The sequence below is a fragment of the Cololabis saira genome, chromosome 16, assembly GCF_033807715.1.
Source record: "Cololabis saira isolate AMF1-May2022 chromosome 16, fColSai1.1, whole genome shotgun sequence".
NCBI lineage: Eukaryota > Metazoa > Chordata > Actinopteri > Beloniformes > Belonidae > Cololabis > Cololabis saira.
This window is the reverse complement of record NC_084602.1, coordinates 2,987,173-3,010,432: the sequence shown is the minus strand read 5'-3', so window position 1 is coordinate 3,010,432 and position 23,260 is coordinate 2,987,173. Positions and strand designations below refer to the sequence as shown.

The following is a 23,260-nucleotide window of genomic DNA, read 5'->3' as shown; positions in this document are numbered from 1 at the left end:
CTAGCTAAGCAGAAACTTCCCACAATGCAACGCAGCGGTGTTTGGTTGTCATAAGTATAATATTAAGTATAATAATATGATTATATAATATTCATTTTATAATATTCGTATATAATAATATTATATAATGTCATCTTGTTTGGGCCAGAATAAACGGGAAAGAGCGGAGCGGTGCTGCTACTGCTGCTGTGACTGACAGACCCCCTCCCAGTTACCATGGTAACAACTCCCCCCTCCCCACGGCAGGAAGTGCCGTGTGTCTCTGAGTAGTACGTCCCAAATGATGCATACTAGCCTACTGATATTTACTCAAAAGTGTGCCAAACTAAAGTATACTTTTTGAGTATATACTGTTTAGTATGGCATTTCAGACACACCGTATTTTTTTTTTTTTTTTTTCAAATCTCGCTCTACACTCCGGTACAGTCGGTGGCGATATTACACATTTACACATGCGTTTAGAGCTCCAGCCTGATTTATGGTTCCGCGTTACACCGACGCAGAACTTGGGCGTAAGGTACGCGGCGCGCGTACCCTACGCCGTAGGCTCTGCGTCGGTGTAACGCGGGACCATAAATCAGCCTTGCGGGAGCGAGCCCCGCGGGGGCGGAGCCTCGACCAGGGGACGAGCATGAGCGGGTCTGCGGCACAGCAGCTCCGAGGCGGTGTATTCCTCATGTTTTTACACGATACAAGCTGATGCCGCAACTTCCGTTAGGACCAACGGTCCGAGGCTGCACGTCTAAGCAAAGATGCACAAGTGAACCAGCCGTCGTTAGCCGCAGTTAGCCTCCTCCCCCCTCAGGGGAAAGTAGTTTCTTTCTTTCTCGTCGTGAGGGATTAAATCTCTTGCTTTAAATATGGACAAAATCAAGGATCTGTGGCTCTTTCTCCAGGACCCGGTGTTGGTGGCCCGCTTTCAGAAACTTTGCGGGGTCCGGGGGACGTTTTCGGGAGCGCGCAGCGGCAAGGTAGAAACGGAGCGGGCGCATGCGCACAATAACGGGGCGCCCCAGGGGGGAGCCGGGGACGGGGCGCATGTGCACAATAACGAGGCTCCCCAGGGGAGAGCCGGGGAGGGGGCGCACGCGCACAACAGCGAGGCTCCCCAGCGGGGAGCCGGGGCTGCGGGAGCCGGGGATGGGGCGCTCCGTCCCCGGCTGCAGCGCCAGGGCAGCACCGTCACACCCCTCCGCAGGAACTCCCTGACGGGCGAAGCCGGCCACGAGTTCGTGATCGAGAACCGCCTGCTGTTCTACCTGTTCACGTTCGGGACGGAGCTGGGCAACGAGCTGTGCTACATCACCTTCTTCCCCTTCCTGCTGTGGAACGTGGACGCCTTCGTGAGCCGGCGGCTCGTCATGGTCTGGGTGTGGGTCATGTACGTGGGCCAGTGCACCAAGGACGTGTTCGGCTGGTCCCGGCCCGCCTCCCCGCCCGTGGTCAAGGTGGAGATGTTCTACAACTCCGAGTACAGCATGCCGTCCACGCACGCCATGTCCGGCACGGCCATCCCCTTCTCGCTGTTCGTGATGACCTGCGGCCGCTGGGAGGTAACCCACCTGTCTGTCTGTCTGTCTGTCTGTCTGTCTGTCTGTCAGGGGCTCCGATGCTGAGCCTTTCTAGAAGCTCTTGCTGGAAAAAAAAGTTTTCCCTCTGACACGATAAGAGGACATTTTGCATATCTTGTTTGTAAAATCTTAACTTTCTGCACAACAGTTTCTTCCCCCAAACTGTTGCTCTGATGAACTCTCATCACTCATAGTCTCAGAGTAATCAATCACCGTGCAAAAATAACCAGTACTCGAGTTGGTGGATTTGATCATATGGGGACAGATAATTTGTGCTGATTACAAATAATATAATATATTACAAATAATAGCAGTGACCAAAACACCTGCAGAAATACTGCAGGAATGACATAGCAGCAGTTAAATGCAGCCTTCTGTAAGCTTTAAATATCCACTGGGCTTACATCAAATACATCAAAACACAACAATAAAAAAAACTTTTCTGAACTTATCAATATGACTCTGTCCTTCACAGTGAACTAGTGGCGAAATTTTGTGGGACGATATATTGTTACACCCCTAATTTTTATTCTCTTGATTAATATATGGTGAGAAAGAAAGCCCTGTGATGTAAAACGTATCATGATCTAGTTTGTTGGCTTTAAAGACAGCGTGGGGTCCCCGGGTGGGACACAGAACGATCCAGACGCAGGCGCGAGGTCCCGCTCCTCCTCAGCACCAGAGGAGGAAGGGCTTGTTTCGTCCTCCTCCTCCCATTGTAATGTGCTGTTGCTGGTTTGTGCAGCTTCCTGCAGACATGGTACACGGGCGGACTGGTCCCAGCAAGGCAGGCATGTTTGGATTCAGATGAGTTGCAGTCAGGCGGCCCTCAAAGCCAGCACACACTAACACAAGACAGATGTTGCTCCAAAGAGGATACTGGTGGCAACAACGTTAGGAAGTGGACAAGAAACAGGATTAAAACAAAAATGCCAGTTTGACAAGAGTTTGGTTCATGCATAAAGCATAGATGAGATCAAACCCAGTGACTACGTTTACATGCAGTCAAAATTCAGGTTATTGCTAATATTCCGGTTACTGAAACATTCAGAATATTCAGTTTACATGGTAATTAATCATTTGGGATATCTGGATCAAACCAGCGACGCACGGAGAACATCATGACACAATTCCCGTCATTTCTGCTTCTTCTTCCTGTATCCAAATTCAAAACAAATGCTGCTTCACGCAACTTTTCGCTCACCTTCTTGTAAATCTCTCTATCCCGGTACTTTCTACCGTCTACAAATGCAGAAATGTTCATATCCTTCATTACATTTATGAAGTGATTAGTCTCCTCCTCACTCCAAAAGTGTGCCGTGTTCAGAAGAAGCAAATTCGGGTTATTCAAAGGGGTTATTGGTGTTAACATGGCCGTGCAAATTTGGGTTATTGCCAATATTCGGGTTTTAAAAGGGTTATTGATGCATGGAAACGCAGCCAGTGTAGTAAGTGTGTAATAAGAGAAAAAGCTTAAATGGGGGGGGGGGGTTGAAAGGTTTTGGAGAGCAGAGCTAATGAAAAGAGTGGTGTGATCAAACCCCCATCCTGGTCCAGCTCTGCCGTCCGGTTCAGAGGCAGGACGTGAACTCTGCTGTCTCTGCATTGCCGGTTGTTTGCAGGACATTCAGTCCTTGACTTTTGTAGACTTATAACAAGGAGGTGGAGATGGCAGGAGACCTACACACGTAAACACTTCCTGTACACGTTCAGGGTTAACTGACCTCCGTGCAAATGTCCTATCATCAATGGTTTAACTGGAATCACATTCTTGTGAGAGACTGAAAACAGCAGTTTACTGTGTCGTAGGCTGGTCGTCCCAAGTCCCAACATTAGCTGTCATTTTGCTTCAAACAGTCAATTCTCACTCAAAGCTTCGTTTATTCATGTTGTTTTGGCCCCTGTTAAAGTTTATACTCACGTATACTTATGTCTAACAGGCCGGGGGTTACTTAAAGGGGACCTATTATGGCATCTAATACCTATTTTAAACAGGCCTTGAATGTCTTAAAAACAAGCTTGCGATGGTTTTTGCTAAATAAATTAGAAATTCAGCCTCTGAGCCATGTCTTTATCTTCCCAGTCTCTAACCTCATTATCTATGCAGGATTCTGAGTGGGCGGGGCTATGATAATGAGGCTCTGTACTGATTGGCTGCCTGAATGACGTGATACACCGATACGGAAAAATGGCGGAGCCTCCGGCCGGCGGAGTTATTATTACAGTCCTAACTGCATGCAATGCGAGCGAACATCAGCGTCAAAAGTCACCGATATGATCGGCAACTGATCGGTATCGGCCCGATAATGCCCCTATCGGTTTTGATTAGAGATCGGAAAATAATAGTTCAAAGCAGCCGATCTGATGACGTTTACAACAAGAAACGTCGCCCGTGCTGCGTTCCCACATCTCAGACCCCGGTGTCCCAAGGAGGCGTCACCGGCCTCACCGGTATGGAGTTTTACAATGTCTGAAAAGGACAACAAATTTGCAGTTTGCAAGGTGTGTCCAAAGGAAGCACCCCCAGGAGGAATGTTATAAAAGAATTTCAACACAGCGAAGCTGATAAGACATTTGAAAGTTTCTCACATGAAGGAGTATATTGAGTTTCCAAAGTTGGCAGCAGAACAGCAACGCCACTAACTCACCTGAACGTAACGGAGAACTTATAAACTACAGCTAGAAAAATAAAGGACTACATCGTTAGGTAATGAATTCATAAGCTTTGCTCATCAGCTGCTTTCTGTTGTAGAAGACGTCGGGTTTAAACGCGTCGTTAGCTGCTTGGATCCCGGTACGCGCTGCCGACTCGTTAATATTTCACTGTTTAATGTCCGCCGGAGTTTTACCAACTATATACAGTCACATCCAAAGCCTCACGCAGGACGACAGTCGTGTCAGTGGCTTCACCAGTGACATCTGGAGTTCTAGTGTGAAGAGTTTTGCTTCACTCACAAGAGTTTCCTCACACGCGGTGGATGCTACCGCTAAAGCTTTCACAAAGCTTAATAATTCATAATTCATTTTTATTTTAAGATTGAATTCCTCTTTCCACAGGAAAACTAAGGTTTATAGTTTACAACTTGTATCAACTTTTAGAGAGAGACATGTCTGCTGTTGTCTGTGTTGCTGCACATGTTGTACATAATTATTACCACAGGAAGATGAAGCTGCTAAACTACACTTAAGGCTGAGTTATGGTTCTGCGTCAAAACGACGCTGTGCCTACGGCGTGTGGTACGCGTCGACGCGTAGCACAAGCAGTCACTGACGTGCACCTCCCAAAAATTGTAACTACGCGTCGAGGCGACGCAGAACAAACGCAGACGAGAGGGCTGTGATTGGTTTGCTTGCTAGCATTTCCGGTTTCCGGTTTGAAGCAGTCGTGAACTTTCAGCGCTCTTTTCTTCGTGTATGTGTGATTTTTTTTTTTTTTTTTGCACAATAGTTGTCCTTATCTCTTTGATTCCATGTGACAGGAAAAAGTCGGATAAACCATTCAGGAAAAGATCGTGAATTAGCGGTCACGGGGGGTACTGTACCATGGAGAAATGGAGTGACGGAGAAGTCAGAAGGGTTCACGACGGCGTCACGGTGACGGCGTCACGGTGACGGCGTCACGGTGACGGCGTCACGGTGACGGCGTGTGCACGGCGTCAATTTGACGCAGAACCATAACTCAAGCTTTAGTCATCTCTGAGAGTCTCTAGAGGGTGAAATATTGCTCATTGCCTCAGCATGCAATAAAACAGTCAATTCATGATACTTTCTCATCTCATCTAATTTTGATACCTAACAATACAATGTCAGTGTTGTACATAAGACAACAATATTGACTTGGATTTATGGATTTCTCGCTGTGATCGGTGATCGGCAAAATCGGGATCGGCAGATACTGGTTTTGGAGATCGGTCCTCAAAATCCTGATGGTGCATCTCCAATACGAGAGCAACCATATCCCATAGTGAGACATTGAGCGAAATATTCTGAAAGAGACCTTTAGGTTATTGCCATAACCCCGGTTCTCTGAGTGATATGAGTGAGATGTTCCACCAGACAGTGGACAGAGTGAGGAAAGGTGCTTATCTTGAACGACGTGGTGTCGTCCACAAGGGATATCTAAGGTAGGTGGTGCTACCTGCGGCGGACTGAGACATTTCACCAGCCAATCAGGATTGGTGTAATGAGATTATTAATGCTCCTGAGGTCTGCAGCATCCCATAGTGAGACAATATTTCAGTTGATTTGTAATGAATCCAGAATGTATGACATTTTTGCATTTTGCAATTGTTTTTTTAATTGCATTACAGAAAATAAAGGACTATATCACAATATTCTAATTTTCTGAGACAGTCCTGTATATCAACTTTTTTGGACCTGAATTTAAGTACATTAACAAACTAAATACAGCTGAGGCACAAAAATACTGCCGTCTCCCCAGATAAAAAAAGTCCCAGTTACATGTAAAAAGTTTGCAATTTGAGCGAATAGAGGTGAAGAATAAATGTTTCACAAATGCCATGTAGTTTTCCATATAACATCTGCCTTTGTTTCTCTGGTGTCCTGTCCTCCTCAGACATGATAAATGCTGTATTCCTCATGCTTGTCTTGTTCACCGTGGCTGTAAAAGAGTGTGGAGTTGCACCGCGCTCATGCTCGCCGTCATGGATAAAAGTGCGACACGTTTGCAGCTTTGATAAAACTGGTTAGAAAGCGACTAATCTGAATCACATGAGGTACAAAGAATGTGGCCGGACACCTGATCTCGCAGCGTTTACCCAACTCTGGTCTCTACCGCTTCTCTCCTTTCTCTCTCTTTCTATTTGAGCGGCATGTGGCCCTTTATGTACAGAGGAACGTCTTTTATTATTCATTCATTTTCATGAATCATTTTTAAGATAAAGTATGAGTTTAATGATTCTTCCTTCCTTCCAGCTGTTTTTAATCAAACATGTACTATTGCTTGTGAAGTGTTTGTAGCCGCGGCCACATGCAGCAGATAAGGATAACGCAGCGCTGGTGAAACATTTATGAGGTCACCTGAGTCTAGTACACATGAAAGAGCTCCTTTAACACAGATCATTAACACCTTTATCAGAGATTATTTGAAACCCATCAGAGTTTTCTTTCTTTCTTTTTTTATTTGCACCATAAAAGAGAAAAACAAAAACAACAACTAACAGACAAAAGTAATATGTGCGGGAGAGGTTAAAAAACCCTATATGGGCTTATAAAAAGCACCTCCCCAAGGAAATAAAAGAATTGACAAATAAATCATCAACAATAACACTGTTATTGCTGCTTCCGCCTGCCTGCACCCCCCCCTCTGGTCATCCCGCTGCTGCTTCCACATGACTGTTGTGTGCTGCTGACGCCCCCCCCCCCCTCTGGTCATCCCGCTGCTGCTTCCACATGACTGTTGTGTGCTGCTGACGCCCCACCCCCCCCATCTCTGGTCATCCCGCTGCTGCTTCCACCTGCCTGCTGTGTGCTGTCGACGTCCCTGACTCCCGCAGTCTGGCCTTCGGCAGGAGGGTCCCCCCTTATGAGCCTGGTCCTGCTCAAGGTTTCTTCCCTCCTAAAGGGGAGTTTTTCCTTGCCACTGTTTGGCTTAAGGCTTTTCTCCCACTAAGGGAGTTTTTACCTGCCATTGTTTATATAATAATTGCTCGGGGGTTTATGTTTATGTTTATGTTTATGTTTATGTTCATGTTCTGGATCTCTGGAAAGCGTCTAGAGACAACATCTGTTGTATTAGACGCTATATAAATAAAATTGAATTGAATTGAATTGAATTGTTATTCACCAAATTAACAAGAAGCTACAACAACAGACAATAAGAAAGCAAACAACATGAGCAGGGAATGCAAAAAACAAAAACATGAGAGTATGTAGGGTAATAATAGAAAGAATAGAATAGAATAGAAAGCCTTTATTGTCATTATACTGGTACAATGAAATTAGGCAGCAGCTCCGTTAAAGTGCACACATGCAAAGACTATGAAAACAAGTACTGTAAACAACAAAACGAAAAACAGGAAACATAAATATATATATACACTATAAAAAAGAGTGAATGGGAGGATAAACATGTACATGAATGGGTGGAGGAATATTGCACTTGAATGGATGGAAAAATAATATTGCACTTGAAAGGATGGAAGAGTATTGCACATAGATAGTAGGGAATATTGGAACATTATGGATAGAAAATATAAAATATTGCACAGTATGAGGTAGTTTATTGGTTGAGAAAGTTCACAGCTTTGGGGAAGAAGCTGTCCCTGAGTCTTTTTGTTCGGGTTCGTAAGGACCTGAAGCATCTGCCAGGGCAACAGGTCGAAAAAGTGGAAACCGGGGTGGGTGTTGTCCTTTACAATGTTCCTTGCCCTGTTGAGGCAGCAGGAGCTGTCGATGTCAGAAAGGGATCCACATCTAACATACTGTAAAATAAACGTTTAAGAGTCTTGATTTAACAGAATATATTTAAGTCTTAACTTAAACATTTTGATAGAAGAGGATGATTCAACAATGAACTGATAGGAATTCCAGATTAAGGAGCCTCTATAGGGAAAAGAAAACTGTCTGTGTGTAGTGCGACAAAGAGGGGGATGAAGTTTGTTACTGTGTCTTGTGTAAGAATGGACCTGAGAGTTGGCTGTAAAGAATACATGAAAAAATTTGGAAATCAAGTGGGAAAGATGGATACATTTATAAATAAATATGCATGATTGAAGTATGTTTATATCGTATACTGACAATATGTGAAGTTTCCTAAACAGAGGGGCAGAGTGTAGTGACCTACAGGACCAGAAGTACATGAGGTAACTTTACAGTCCTGCTTACTGTCCGTTTCTGCAAGAGACTCTCGTTTTATGGTCACGTAGTCAGTAAAAACCGGTCAGCGCAGGATCTCCGGACCTTTCTTAGCGTATCATTAACAACTACGGCGGTGCGTTGCGTCATGGAGGTGGAGTGATTCAGTGCAGATCAGTCAAATATTTGTACTTGGTTAACGAGCTCCTTTGTTTTAAAAACGCTTTTGTTCTTTATGGTACTTCATCTCCGGTTCTTACAATGTAATAAATATGTTAGTAAATGATTATCCATTATTTTATTTTTGTTATTAATGTATGTAGGGTTGCAATAATGCAATAGACCCTTAGACCAGGATGAGCAAGTGAGCAAAGGTGAAGGCGAGCTATGATTGTTTTTAATCAAAAAACACAACACCCACTACAAGTTCACAGGCATATAACCTCCCACACTCAGACCCCGTTTACACGTAGAAAAAAACGGTGGTGTTTTCATGCGTTTTGTCCGTTCGTTGAAAACGAAGCTCAAAGTCACCAAAAACCATAATTCAATTCAATTCAATTTTATTTATATAGCGTCTAATACAACAGAGTTGTCTCTAGACGCTTTCCAGAGACCCATACCCAGAACATGACCCCCGAGCAGTTATTACATAAACAATGGCAGGTAAAAACTCCCATAATGGGAGAAAAACCTTAAGCCAAACAGTGGCAAGGAAAAACTCCCCTTTAGGAGGGAAGAAACCTTGAGCAGGACCAGGCTCGTAGGGGGGGACCCTCCTGCCGAGGGCCAGACTGGTGGGTCAGGGACGGCAACAGCACAGCAGGCAGGTGGAAGCAGCAACGGGATGACCAGGGGTGGGGACAGCAGGCCAGCACGCAGCTCCCGAAGCTCCGGCCCAATCATCAGGTCCCAGGTTGGGGTGCAGGGTCGGGGAAGGGTTGAAAAGGGGCAGGGCCGAGCCGCTTGGTGGCGCAGTGGGTTAAGCAGCAGCTCATATACTGAGGCTACAGTCCTCCTCCTGCAGCGGTCGCGGGTTCGAATCCAGCCTGTGCACCTTTGCTGCGTGTCTTCCCCGTTCTCTCTCTCTACCCCTTTCCAGTCTGCATCTCCAATAAAGGGCCACTAGAGCCCAAAAAAATCTTAAAAAAAAAAAAAAAAAAAAAAAAAAGAAAAGGGGCAGGGCCAAGGAGAGGAGTCTTGACGGACAAACCTTCTCCCCCGCCTGCCCGGGCTGTTACCCTGCCCCCCTCACTCCCACACTGCAGGTTCCGGTGTCCGGAATTTTAATTTCTGAAAACTCTGGGCAAAGTGGAGATTTGAAAAACCTCCGTCTTCACGTTTGCTTGTAAACGGAGGGAAACGGACATTTAGGCTTCAGAACGTCACATTATGAGACAGAAACGTCACCAGCGTCATGTGTGCCACCTGTGTTTATAATTTGTTTGGCCACCGTCAATATTTTCTTGTATTTTACTTGTTTTATATTCTAACGTCACACTTAAAAGTAACTCCACTTCTCTGTCACTCCAAACGAAAGACTCTCATTCCGTCTTGGAAGTAAAGCCTGAATTATGGTCCTGCGTTAAATCGACGCAGAACCTACGGTGTAGGGTACGCGGCGATGCGCGCCGTACGGTGTGCGTCGCCGCGTACCCTACGCCGTAGGCTCTGCGTTGGTGTAACGCGGAACCATAAATCAGCCTTAACTGGAAGTTACTTGTGTCATTTGTTGATGTTTTTTTCCAGGATTCTGATTGGCTAGCATGACTTTATCTTCTCGTTACACTGCCCCCTGTAGGTTTGGCTGCTCATAGCACCTTAACAGCGTATTTATGGGGGTTTGTGTAAATGAAGAGATTTTGAAAACGATCTCGTGTAAATGATGGTATTTTTCAAAAATATCTGTTTTTGTAAATACCCGGCTATGTGTAAACGTCGCCTAACACACACCTGTCAACTCCAATTATTCCCATTATAAACCTGCAGGACAAACCACTCCACAGATCACACATACAAGGCTTTACACATCAATATTTACAAACTAGGAACAATAAATCAAAAACACATCTACCCATCAAAAGTATAGCATGGTTACAGAAATCAAAACTAAACTCCAGAAAACAGAAACAACGCCTTCCGTCCCCTTAAGGGGGCGAATATACTTGCTGTTCAGAACGTGTAGCATCACTTTTTTTTTTTTTAAAGGGGACCTATTATGTCATCTAATACCTATTTTAAACAGGCCTTGGATGTCTTAAAAACAGGCTTTTGATTGTTTTTGCTAAATAAATTAGAAATTCAGCCTCTTAACCATGTCTTTATCTTCCCCGTTTGTAACCTCATTATCTATGCAGGATTCTGAGTGGGCGGGGCTATGATAATGAGGCACTGTGCTGATTGGCTGCCTGAATGACGCGATACACCGATACGAAAAAATGGCGGAAGCTCCGGCCGGCGGAGTTAAGCCTGAATTATGGTTCTGCGTAAAATCGACGCTGTAGGCTACGCCGTAGTGTACGCGCCGTAAGCTCTGCGTGGGTGTAACGCGGAACCATAAATCAGCCTTTACACCGTGTCCGTGTCCTCACCGTGTCCTAACTGCATGCAATGCGAGTGAGCGTCAAGGACAAAATCAATTCCATTGCTTTATTTTCTATTGGACTGTCCTAACTGGCCGCAGCGACGCAGCGCTTTGAGCTGAACATTTGTCGGACGCCCTGCTTCTATTTTCTTCCTGTCGCGGTTGCCGGTTGAAAGCGCTGTAGGAAACAGTCACGGATGAGGAACGGCTGATCCAGTTAGTTGAAATGAGAAGTTATCTCTATGATTCCTCCTCATTTCACTACAAAAACCTCAATAAAGTGGCAGCTGCTGGAGGGAGAAGGACAGAGAGCGTCCGATGTCACGCAGTGCGACGTGATAGTCGGACGCTCATGCAGTTACAGCAGTTGTGCTGGTCCAGGTCAGAGGTCCTGGTCCAGGTCAGTGGTGATCCTCACATTTATGATGTGACATCGCTGCTGCACAGAGACAAACAAGCAGGTCAGAACAGCAGCGGCAGATCACACAGTCCTGGTGCAAATAGTCGTGCTCGTTATGTCAGTGCTCGTCAGAAGATGCAGCTGTGTTGGTGCTGGTGGGGGATTTTGTCCACCGATCAAACGTGTGAGCTGGATTCAGAGGTTCTTCAGTCATCGCTCCACCGACACAACTTGCTCCAGATATTTGGGTAAATGAATCTCCTAACGACATGTGCGTGCTGCTCCAAGCTTGTAATTGGCTGCTAGAGCTCGTCCCTGTCAGGTAGCGCAGGATGACAGCCAGCTCTCTGCTGCGCTCTCGGACTTGCTGTGTCTGGTTTTGAGCTGAATCAGCGGGACAATCCAATGTAACAAGTCGTCAAACGAAACAGAGGAAATGCAGAAATATCTCCGCTTTTTCTCATCATCAGTTGCTGCATCGGCAGGACGAAGAGCTCTCCAGTCCCCCGACGGCTCTGGTTGAACGGCTTGACAAACCATTGTCGATGGCGCCGTTTTCTTTACCGAGATCACAAGAAAAGCAGAGCAGTGATCTCCTTTTCATCTGTGTTGTTTATTTATCCGTTATTCCACCAGCTGGTTTATTAAACTACTACCAAATATTGTATTACTTTTCTAACTCTGTCTCTGCATACTGCCCCCAGTCGGTTACCGCCAGTACAACACGGTCTCCTCGCGTATTGCGCGAGCAAGGTTGCAGTTGGTTGTGAATACGAACGGACACAAACGCAGGCTCAAACAGCAAGTATATTCGCCCCAGATTTCGACCTAATCGTTGGTCGTGCCTCGTGCAGTATACATGGGGTAACAACAAGAGAGTAACACCTCACGACGAGAGAGTAACACCTCACGACGAGAGATTAACACCTCACGACGAGAGAGTAACACCTCACGACGAGAGATTAACACTTCACGACGAGAGACTAACACCTCACGACGAGAGATTAACACCTCACGACGAGAGATTAACACCTCACGACGAGAGATTAACACTTCACGACGAGAGACTAACACCTCACGACGAGAGATTAACACTTCACGACGAGAGATTAACACCTCACGACGAGAGATTAACACCTCACGACGAGAGATTAACACTTCACGACGAGAGATTAACACTTCACGACGAGAGACTAACACCTCACGACGAGAGACTAACACCTCACAACGAGAGAGTAACACCTCACGACGAGAGATTAACACCTCACGGCGAGAGATTAACACCTCACGACAATCTCCCGATCACGAATCGTGTGCTCGCAAGAAAATCAAACGTGTTTGAAATCCTGGTCGGTCCTCGTGAAGGAATCACAGTTGAAGCAGCTACGACCCAATTGGACTCATCCTTTCACAGAGAGCATGTACAATCTTTTATGTCACGTAAAAACTATTATTTGTAGTTTAAGTGTTGCAAATTCACATAACAAATCATGTGTTAATAGCAGAAAAAAAGACCGCATTTCCCACGTCTGTCCAGCCAATTCCTTGACCAATCACGACGTTGTCTTTTTTCATTTATCGCCGCACAGAATGGCACAAATTGCTAAAGGCTGATTTATGGTTCCGCGTTACACCAACGCAGAGACTACGGCGTAGGGTACGCGGCGACCTGCACGGAATGGTTACGCCGTTGATTTAACGCAGAACCATAATTCAGGTTTAAGGCAGCGCGTTTGTTTTTGCTGAGCATCTTTGGTGTCTCCCACTTCGAGGTTCCTCCTCTTCCACTTCTTTTTGACGTTGCAGTTCCAGTAACAGAAGTCAGACGTGAGGATTATGATCATATAGTGTGAGCAGACGGGAGGATTATGATCGTATAGTGTGAGCAGACGGGAGGATTATGATCGTATAGTGTGAGCAGACGGGAGGATTATGATCGTATAGTGTGAGCAGACGGAGCATCAGAGCATCGGGTCGTACAGTGTGAGACCATAAATCGTGGGCTGTGAACTTTTGAACTCAGTGATCTAGTCGTGCAGTTTGAGATGGGGCTAAATCAAACTATTTAAAATATTGCACAGTGTATGCCCATCTTAAGTCTACTTGGTGATGGTCATCAGGGAATTCCCCCCAGCTGGGCTCCTTGGCTGCAGTCGTGTGCACCCATGAACCACCCCTGGGAAGCAGATCTCAAACAGAAAGGAGTTCAATCATGCTCACATAAACAAAATAAACTATGTGCATTCAACACAATTGACCTGGAAGCCTCTAGTGAGGGGAATACTTAACTGCTCCCTTAAAATGTAACATAAATTCAGAGAATGTAATGTGCAACAATATAAATTCAAGGTTTCTAAAGTGTGTTACTGTAGCTGCATGTTCTCAGTTGTGTTTTTCTCCTCCACAGTACCCGTCCACGCTGGGCTTCAGCTTGGCGCTCTGCTGGTGTGTGCTCGTCTGTTCCAGCCGGATCTACATGGGAATGCACTCACTCCTGGTACGTGTGCAGCTACACTCTCAAACATCAGTCACTGTTGGGACTTGTGGTGAAAGTTCAAGACAGATGCCCAACTGGCAGGAAACAGAAAACTGACTAAAAACGTCAGGAATCGTCACAGACGTTCAAGACAACAGCAGCGACGCTGACTCGCATAATGGTGACTGTGACAGACGGAGCAAAGCTGGTTTTTATTTTGTTAATAAAGTTTGACATACGGTACTTTTCTTCTTTTTTTTTGTTTTTGTTTTTGCATTTGCTGTAGGATTTTGTAGCATTTCCTGTAGCGCAGCTCCATCAGGTAGATACGTAACTAAACCCCAGCCAATATAGTACGGTATTTTACCAGATATTTAGTGCACCTTATAATGCGGTGCGCCTTATATGTGAAAGGTGTTTTAAAAGAGGGCATTTATTGAAGGTGCGTTTTATAATATGGTGCGCCGTATGTTGCGGAAAATAGGGTACATACGGGTATTTCTTTGCCCGTCTCGGTGCCTGTCTGTAAGAGCAGCTTTCTCTTTTTCCCGTCTCCCGTGGGAGAGCAAAAGGAGTAAAAAAGGAGAGACCGGGTGTGTGTAAGGTTCCTCCTCCTGCTCCGTAACTGAGGGAGAAGTGCGAGAATTATTTCTGATCACGTTGGACGTGTGCTGGCCAGAGTCGTAACCACAGAGGAGGACAACTCCAGGGACAAGCAGCACTCGTTGTTAGAACCCGCTCACAAATGTCAGTCGGCCGTTCGGTCGGTCACTCTGTTGCTCGGTCAGTTGGTAAGTTGCACTCACTCACTTCCAGCGATTGGATGCATTGTGGTTCTGCTACTGCTTCTAAAACAGTCCCACAAGGCTTCCGTAGATATGGAAGGAAACACAAAGGTCTACAGACACTTACATGCTGGCGCCACCAACGTGACTCCGTTGGCCTCTACGTACAGGCCCAAGCACACCGGCCCCGCTAACACGGGTCCTTGCATACACGAAACCGGCATTCCTGAACCAAAGTGTGGACCATCTCAGATCATCCATTCATCAGTAAAAATATTGATAAAGCTGTGTTTCAACAGTTAAATACCTTCTTAACTCTGACTGACCGCTTTGACGTCTTGAGGTTTTTGTGTTCACCACAGTACTGAGACGGCCCTTGTCAAGGGTAATGACATCCAAATAAATACAGACTGTAGAACCACAGTGCTGGTATTATTGGACCTCAGCGCAGCAGTTGACACTGTTGACCGGAGTATATCGCTAGACCAACTGGAAAACTGGTTCATGCCTTCTGGCATAGTACTGGACTGGTTTGAGTCTTACTTCAAAGACAGGGATTACTTACAACAAAATTTACATGTGGGGTTCCCCAAGGTTTTATGCTAGGACCCCCTCCTGATTAAGATCTACATAATTCCACTAGCTCAGATAAACAACAAGATAAGTTATCATAACTACACAGATGACACACAACTTTACATTACAATGTCACCAGGACACAATGAGCGCATACAAGCGTTGAGTAAATGCATGGAACACATCAATTAGTGGATGTGCCATCATTTGGTTCAGCTGAATAAAAACAATACTGAAGTAGATTTTTTTTGAGCACTAGAAGAGCATTTAAGAGTCAGCACAGCTTCAGTTATTACAGTACAAACCTACTAACGCTAATAAGACCTGAAACCTGGGTTTGTCATGGACTCAGAGCTGAACCTTCAGAGACACATTAAAATAATTCTACCAGCTGAAGATCATCTCCAGGATCAAACCACTAATGTTTCAGCAATACCTTGAAGAACTCATCCATGCTTTTATCTTCAGAGGACCTGATAACTAAAACAGTGGTGACTAAAGGTCAATCAGACGCTGCAGCTGATCCAGAATCCTGCTGCCCGGGTTCTCACCACAACTAAGGAAGTGGACCACAAGTACACCAGAGGTTTAGGACCAAAGTACACCAGAGACTTGTTACCATAGCAACCACCCTGACCTTTGGGGTCCTCTGGTTCAGGTCTGCTCCGTGTCCCCAGAACCAGAACCAGACATGGAGAAGCAGCATTCAGCTTCTACGCTCCACAGATCTGGAACAAACTTCCAGAAAACTGCAGGAACGCTGAAACTCTCAGTTCCTTTAAATCTTTAAAGTTAAAAACTAATTTAAATCAAAGATGCCTTTGACTGAAATATTTAAACTATTCTGCATTTAACTTTAAACAATGTTAATTTTAGTAGTCAATTGTAACTGTAGTTTAAGTCTAACTTTTCTTTATTCTGCTACTGCACTGTACATTTTTAATTTCCTCTTCACTTTTCATATACAGGACTGTCTCAGAAAATTAGAATATTGTGATAAAGTCCTTTATTTTCTTTAATGCAATTAAAAAAAAACAAAATGTCATGCATTCTGGATTCATTACAAATCAACTGAAATATTGCAAGCCTTTTATTATTTTAATATTGCTGATTATGGTTTACAGTTTAAGATTAAGATTCCCAGAATATTCAAATTTTTTGAGATAGGATATTTGAGTTTTCTTAAACTGTAAGCCATGATCAGCAATATTAAAATAATAAAAGGCTTGCAATATTTCAGTTGATTTGTAATGAATCCAGAATGTATGACATTTTTGTTTTTTTAATTGCATTACAGAAAATAAAGAACTTTATCACAATATACTAATTTTCTGAGACAGTCCTGTATTTATTGTGTGAAGAACCTTGAATTGCATTGTTGCTGAAATGGTCCACAAATAAACTTGCCTTGCCAATGTAAGCAGATCCAGCTGCATGTGCAGCATCAGTACAGTAAATATCCCTACTGGTGGCGTCATAATAGTAAAGTTCAGCACGTGGTTCAACACATAACCTTGTTATCAAGTTCCACATGATTTTTAACCCAATATTGTAGCAAAGAAAATAAATTCACCTTTTAAACTTTAAACTATTTTAGCCATGGCAATGAATGTAATGTAATGAAAAATAAATGTAGTCAGTTTGAATCTATCAAACAACTAATTAACTCAGTCAGAGCTCAGCAGCGCTGAAGCTTCACGTGAATGAGAGGAAGTCATAAATACATGCTGATACGTGCACCAGTTCCTTCAGTAATTATACGCAGCATCTGGTCAGGACTCGCAGAAGCAGCAGATCCTGTTTTCTTTATCTCCGTTGGACTCTGAGTGCTGCTGGAGTCACGTGTCAGGACCAACGCCCCGCCGCGCCGGCTCTGTCAGGTGAAGAAATCACAGCACGCCCTCTCTTCCAGAAAGAAGTCTTTTTTGTGGAAATTTTGCCTGGATGCAGAGTTCTCTGACATCACGAGCTGGAGCAAAGCTGCTGTGACGTATTTGATTGTGATCTAAAGGAAGAAGACAACAACACTAAAGATGTAGAACCTGGAGGAGATGATAGATGTGCTGCTAGATAGATGTGTTTGATATCAAGTTAAAAAATGAGAGTGAGAGAAGCTTCAAACAGTGATGCTTTTTGTTAGTTTGTGTCGGCGCTGCTGAAGAGTCAGCTGGAGCCGTGAGCAGCTATGAAGAGACAGAGCTCCTGGTAGATCTGGTTGTTCCTTATCTCCGTCTAGATCCCTTTTTAATTCTCTCCTCAGCACCAGGTTTATGAACATCTGACCCTCAGAGTTGGATCATGAAACAGACTTCTGCTGCCATTGCTGGTTGAATAAAATGAACAAGAATCCGTCAGAGTCTCTTTCTCTGATTTCCTCCTCCTGACTCAGACGTCTGACTCCAACCCCCCGACCAATCGGTGTCCTGTAGTGTGATGATGTCAGATACAGCCGACTCAGCAGCTTAGAACCTCGGCAGAATAGATACAGAAAAGTATCTACTCGGCACGTTAGACCCCTAGTGGAAAAGAACCAAACCGAGGGGAGTCGGGCTGAGTAGGTACTAGTGGAAAAGCGCCATTAGAAGATTGTAGTAGTAGCAGTAGTAGCAATAGTAGCAGTAGTAGCAGTAGTAGCAATAGTAGCAGTAGTAGCAGTAGTACTCGTTCAAGTTTCAAGTTCAAGTTTATTTATAAAGCACTTTAAAAACAACAACAGCTGACCAAAGTGCTGGACAAGTGAAAGAAAAAGAAAAAACAAAACAGGACAACGTAAAACATAAAACACATAAATGAAATACAACAATCATGAGGAGTTAAAAGCTAGGGGGTAAAAATGAGTTTTAAGATGAGATTTAAAGCAGCCATAGCAGGAGCCAGGCGTAGGTGCAGCGGCAGCTCGGTCCAGAGTTTGGGTCAGTTCCTGCAGAGGCCCGGTCCCCCCTGCTCTGTAGCCTGGAGTTTGTCCTCTGACCTAAGAGCCCCAGAAGGTCTATGGACATTTAAAAGACCTGAGAAATAAGAAGGTGCAAGACCATGTAAAGATTTAAAAACACATTTTAAAACATTTTTAAATTGATAATATAACGGACGGGGAGCCGATGAAGAGCTGCGAGCTCAGGTGTAATATGGTCCCGCCTTCACGTTCTGGTGAGGAGGGAGCTGCAGCATTCTGAACCAGCTGCAGACGGGACAGGGAGGAACAGTTAACGCCTGCACACAGGGCACTGCAGTAGTCCAGGCAGGATGACACAAAGGCATGTATAACTTTTTCACATTTTTCCAAAGATAAAAAGGGTTTAACCTTGGACAAAAGCCTCAACTGGAAGAAACTAGATTTTACAACTGCATTCATTTGTTTCTCCATTTTAAAGTTAGAGTCCAAAATGACACCAAGGTGTTTGGCAGTATCTTTGACATGTGCCTCTAGGGTTCCTAGGTCTACATATGAGTCACAGGCAGCACTGGGAGAAAAACTAGGACCTCCGTTTTATTTTCATTAACGTTTAAAAATGTTAAAGCCATCCAGGCTTTGATGTCCTCTAGACAGTGTAGTAAACTTTTAAAAGAGTGGGAGTCGTTATGTTTCAATGGCATGTAAATTTGCGTGTCATCAGCATAGCAGTGCAAAGAGATGTTCTATTTTCTAAGAATGGATCCCAGGGGGAGCATGTACAGGGAAAAGAGTTTAGGCCCCAGAATAGACAATGCGTCCAACGCATGTCAATCATGCGTTTGAACTGAAAAGATAAGCTCGGCTTCATTCTCACCAGATCTCAGGAGGAAGGCGGAGCGTAAGGCGTCTGCTCACTGACATCATGTCCAGGAGGTTTCTTTCACAACTTACAGCAAAGATAACCGATCTCTCTTATTACTCTGTAATTATGAGATTCAATATGTCATGTCAATGTTTTTAAAGATGTTTTTGGGCTCTAGTGGCCCTTTATTCAAAGTGTACAGACAGGAAGGGGGTAGAGAGAGAATGGGGAAGACATGCAGCAAAGGTGCACAGGCCGGGATTGGAACCTGCGACCGCTGCAGGAGGAGGACTGTAGCCTCAGTATACGAGCCGCTGCTTAACCCACTGCACCACCAAGCGGCTCATGTCACTGTTGACAGTGTGATCCACCTGCTGATGTTCCCAGGTGTTTCCACTCTTTAGATCTGCAGCACATGACCAGGACAAAAACTCATCATCGGTAATAATAAAACTTGCAGGCGGGTCTTGTTTTAAGTGGGTCTAAAACGGGCCCAAAAATGGCCACATTTACGCAATTTTTAAATACAGCAGTTTACATTCAGTTTCTTTTGTGATTGCTTGATGGTCATTGAACAAGTAAAACAACCTGGATTTGGATTTGTGAATATAGTTGGTGATTTTTCATGAAATGCATCTTTGTGCAGATAATTCTGGTTTACCCCACGGCAGCGTGATCTGACACCAGGGACGTGCATGTTTACACCCAAGCAGTGACATTTTAGGATGAGGGTGGAGTTGTCAGGACCAGTTAAACATTTGTCTGTGAAAACAATAAGGCGCTCTCTGAACACTTCTCAGTAAAGGTACCCGGTCTGATACCTCGGCCTTCCTAGTGGCCCGTTGGACCTGGTTTATTCAACTCAAACCATTCTGATCACATGTACAAAAGTCCACTCCTAAAAGGACGTCCATTAGGGAATGGTTGTTGAAGGCCCCAGAGGCCGACTGAGTTTCCAGCAGGACCATAAACCCCGGCTGTGATGACCTTTGTGCTGGCCTTGTTCCTATCAGCACTCCTGAGTGTCCTGTACCCTCCACAAGGAAACGCACACACGAACAATAAGTCATCTAAACCACTGGTCCCCAACCTTTTCTGTACCAGGACCGGTTTAATGTCTGACAATATTTTCACGGCCCAATCGAAAGGTGTAGCTGAAAAAAACTCAATAAAATGACAAGGTCTGCACTAAAAACTGTGGTATTTTCTATATAGTAATAATAATAATAATGAATAATAAAAAATAAAACATAATTTTCAAAAAAATAAAATGAAATAATGGAAATTGTAAATTACCTTTTAATATGAGTATTTTTATAAATGTGTTTTTATGTTTGTTTTCTCATTAACTTTATTTAAAGCCAGGCTTTTATTTTATTTGTGATATTTAGTGCTTTTATTTTGAAGGCGTCTCACCGAGACCTCGTAAACATCCGGCGCTTCAGACTTTAACGGTAAAAGTTTAACGGCAGTAGAAAGTGTGTCTGAAAGACTAAACTAGTGTCAGGAATGCTAAAGTGGAGCCTAACTGACACAAAAGTCACCTGCTGATGAGGATTTGTGCAAATTTGATGCCGTATTTATGTCCAGCTTGAGTTTGGTCGCTCATGTATCGTGTTAACCGTAGCTTTATTACCGACCGAGCAGCAGCTGCGTCGGTCTGGAAACTTATATGAATGTAGAAAGACTAACTATTTTATTTCATTTTATTCCTTTATAGCTCTTACGGTGTGTTTGCAGCGTATTTACATCCAAGGAATAAAAACATTGTGAACCATCAGTTTGAGAGTCAACCGTCATCACGCCACCGTCTGTTTACCGTCTGTTAGTGATTGAAAAGAGCTGCACAAGAAGTTTCCAGTTTATCAGCATAAAGCAGAAGTCTGCAGAGAACTTCTTGTTACAAACAAAAACATGTACAAGTTATACTTTTCTACTGACTACGCAGCCAGCTATGTAAATAAGGCGTGCCCAGAATGAATAAAAGGAAAGGAGAGCAGACGTTTTAGAGCAGGTTTGAGATGTACACGTCTCGACTGCTCTCCTTGCACAAGTCAAAAAGATACTTAACTGTGTCCGTGTCTCTTTTGTCTCCAGAAAGTGTGATCTTATAAATGTTAAAGGTATAGTCTGTAATCGTATTCAAAAACATTTATTGTTATACTGGGTGAAATGGTCCTTCCATCCTGAGAGTAGCCAGTGAATAATGTGTTCAGAAAAAGGAAAGAAAAACATCCGACCTCTCTGACAGCTTTAATCCTGTAAAAACTCTGACCAATCTGTTTTTTGCAGTCCGAGTGGCACGGATTGGTCAGAGGACCAGAGGATTGGCAGGGTGGAAAGAACCAATCAGATGCCTTCATTTTAAGTCCCGCCCACGCCCTCCTCTGTCCCATGCGCGCTCTCATCACTTCGAATGTAACGGCTCGCCCTGCTAAAAAGGCTAAAAAAATAGAGCCAAAGTGTGATTCTGCGGCGCAGGTTGTCCGCTACTGGGGGTCTGCCACGGACCGTGGGGTCCGTGGGGATGGAGGCGTCTCCATCCCGGCGAGGGCGGAGAGCACCGGTGCGGGTAGCGGTGCGCTGCGGTGCCGTGCAGGCTCTGTTGCCACGGCTACGCCGTACCCTACGGCGTAGGGTACGCGGCGACGCGCACCATTCTGCGTTGGTGTAACGCGGAACCATAAATCAGCCTTCAGTGTGTCTCTGTGTGCTGTTCTGAACTTCTCTGTTTCTCATTTTGCTGGGACGTCGGGTCCCTCCGCCGAGACACAACTTTTGCGGTATGCGTTCATTGTTGTGTCTAAAATGATGCGCAGTGCCCACCCAATCAGAAACGGTACAGATATTCTGTGATATTTTTTTATATTTATAAAAAAATAAAATTATAAAAAATAAAGGATCCCCATAACTTTGATTGGGTGGGCAGGACGCACGTTTGGGTGGACACAGCCCCCCCCCCCCCCTAAAACCGGCCTCACTTACAGGTGAATGAGACATGGGGTAGTTTTGTTGAAAATGTGCTGTCCAAAATGTCCTGGAAAACTGGACTCCTGCAAATGCGCGTTCCCCAAAGTTTGTGGGGGCGTGGCTTTGGACGGAGCGCTAACGGGAGGGGTAGGAGGGGGCGGGGCTTAGAGGAGGTGCCACTTTCAAATCTTGATAGCTCTCCAACATCAAGGACTATACCTTTTAAGGGTTTGAACCTAACAATGAGCGTTTCTTTGTCTGTCTGTGTGTCTGTCCTGCAGGACATCATAGCTGGTCTGTTTACATGAGTCTGTCTGTCTGTCCCTTCTGTCCTGCAGGACATCATAGCTGGCGTCCTCTACAGCGTCCTGATCCTGCTGGTCTTCCTGCCGGCTCTGGACCTGATCGACAGCTTCAACCTGAGCTACCGCTACGCCCCTCTCATCATCGTGTGCCTCCACCTGGGCCTGGGCCTGTTCTCCTTCACCCTGGACACGTGGAGCACGTCCCGGGGGGACACGGCCCAGATCCTGGGCTCGGGGGCCGGCGTGGCCCTGGCGTCCCACGTCAACTACCACCTGGGCCTGCTGCCGGACCCCACCCCGGAGCAGCTGCCCCTCACCATGCCGGCCCTCAGCGCGGGCCTGGTGGCCACGGCGGCGCTGCGCTTCCTGCTGGGGGTGCTGGTGCTGCTGGCCACGCGGGCCCTCATGAAGGCCCTCACCATCCCGCTGGTGTGCTGGCTGGTGGGGGTGCCCAGCACCGACGTCAGGGAGGCCCGGCAGCACATGGAGGTGGAGCTGCCGTACCGCTACGTGGTGTACGGGACCGTGGGCTTCAGCGTGCTGTTCCTGGTGCCGCTGCTGTTCACCGTCCTGCAGCTCTCATGATGACGCTGTCTCTGTGTCCAGGAGAGAAGCCTCACCGTGTCCAGAGCTGTCCCCGCCCACACCCTCGCCCTGGGGCCAATACACACTCGTCCCCATCCATCATTTCATCCAGAGTCGGGAGCAGCTGCTGCTTCCCTTGCACCCTAAGACCTCGGGGTTGTTCCCTCTCGCCGTCTCGCTGCCTCATAGTCCGTGTTCCAGACCAGATATCAGAACCACTCAAGGTGACCAAACTTACTTATGATGTTTGAAAAGATCCATGTCTGTAGATGATATTCTGGTATGATAACCTTCCTGAGTGGCAGCTGGATCATACCGTATTGGCCTGAATATAAGACGGTGTTTTTTGCATTGAAATAAGACTGAAAAAGTGGGGGTCGTCTTACATTCGGGGTCTAGACGTTATACCCATTCACAGCGCTAGATGGCGCCAGATA

The 23,260-nt window shown here is 45.3% G+C and overlaps 1 protein-coding gene across 1 annotated transcript; it reads left to right on the top strand.

Annotated features, from left to right (window-relative positions):
• The first annotated feature begins 634 nt into the window (after positions 1-634).
• On the top strand, positions 635-23,021 carry sgpp1b (sphingosine-1-phosphate phosphatase 1b). The gene is made up of 3 exons (XM_061743683.1): positions 635-1,553; positions 13,779-13,868; positions 22,272-23,021. Exons 1-3 carry the CDS (start codon positions 861-863, stop codon positions 22,821-22,823), a joined length of 1,335 nt encoding a protein of 444 aa, XP_061599667.1. The 5' UTR covers positions 635-860; the 3' UTR covers positions 22,824-23,021.
• The last annotated feature ends 239 nt before the right edge of the window (positions 23,022-23,260 follow it).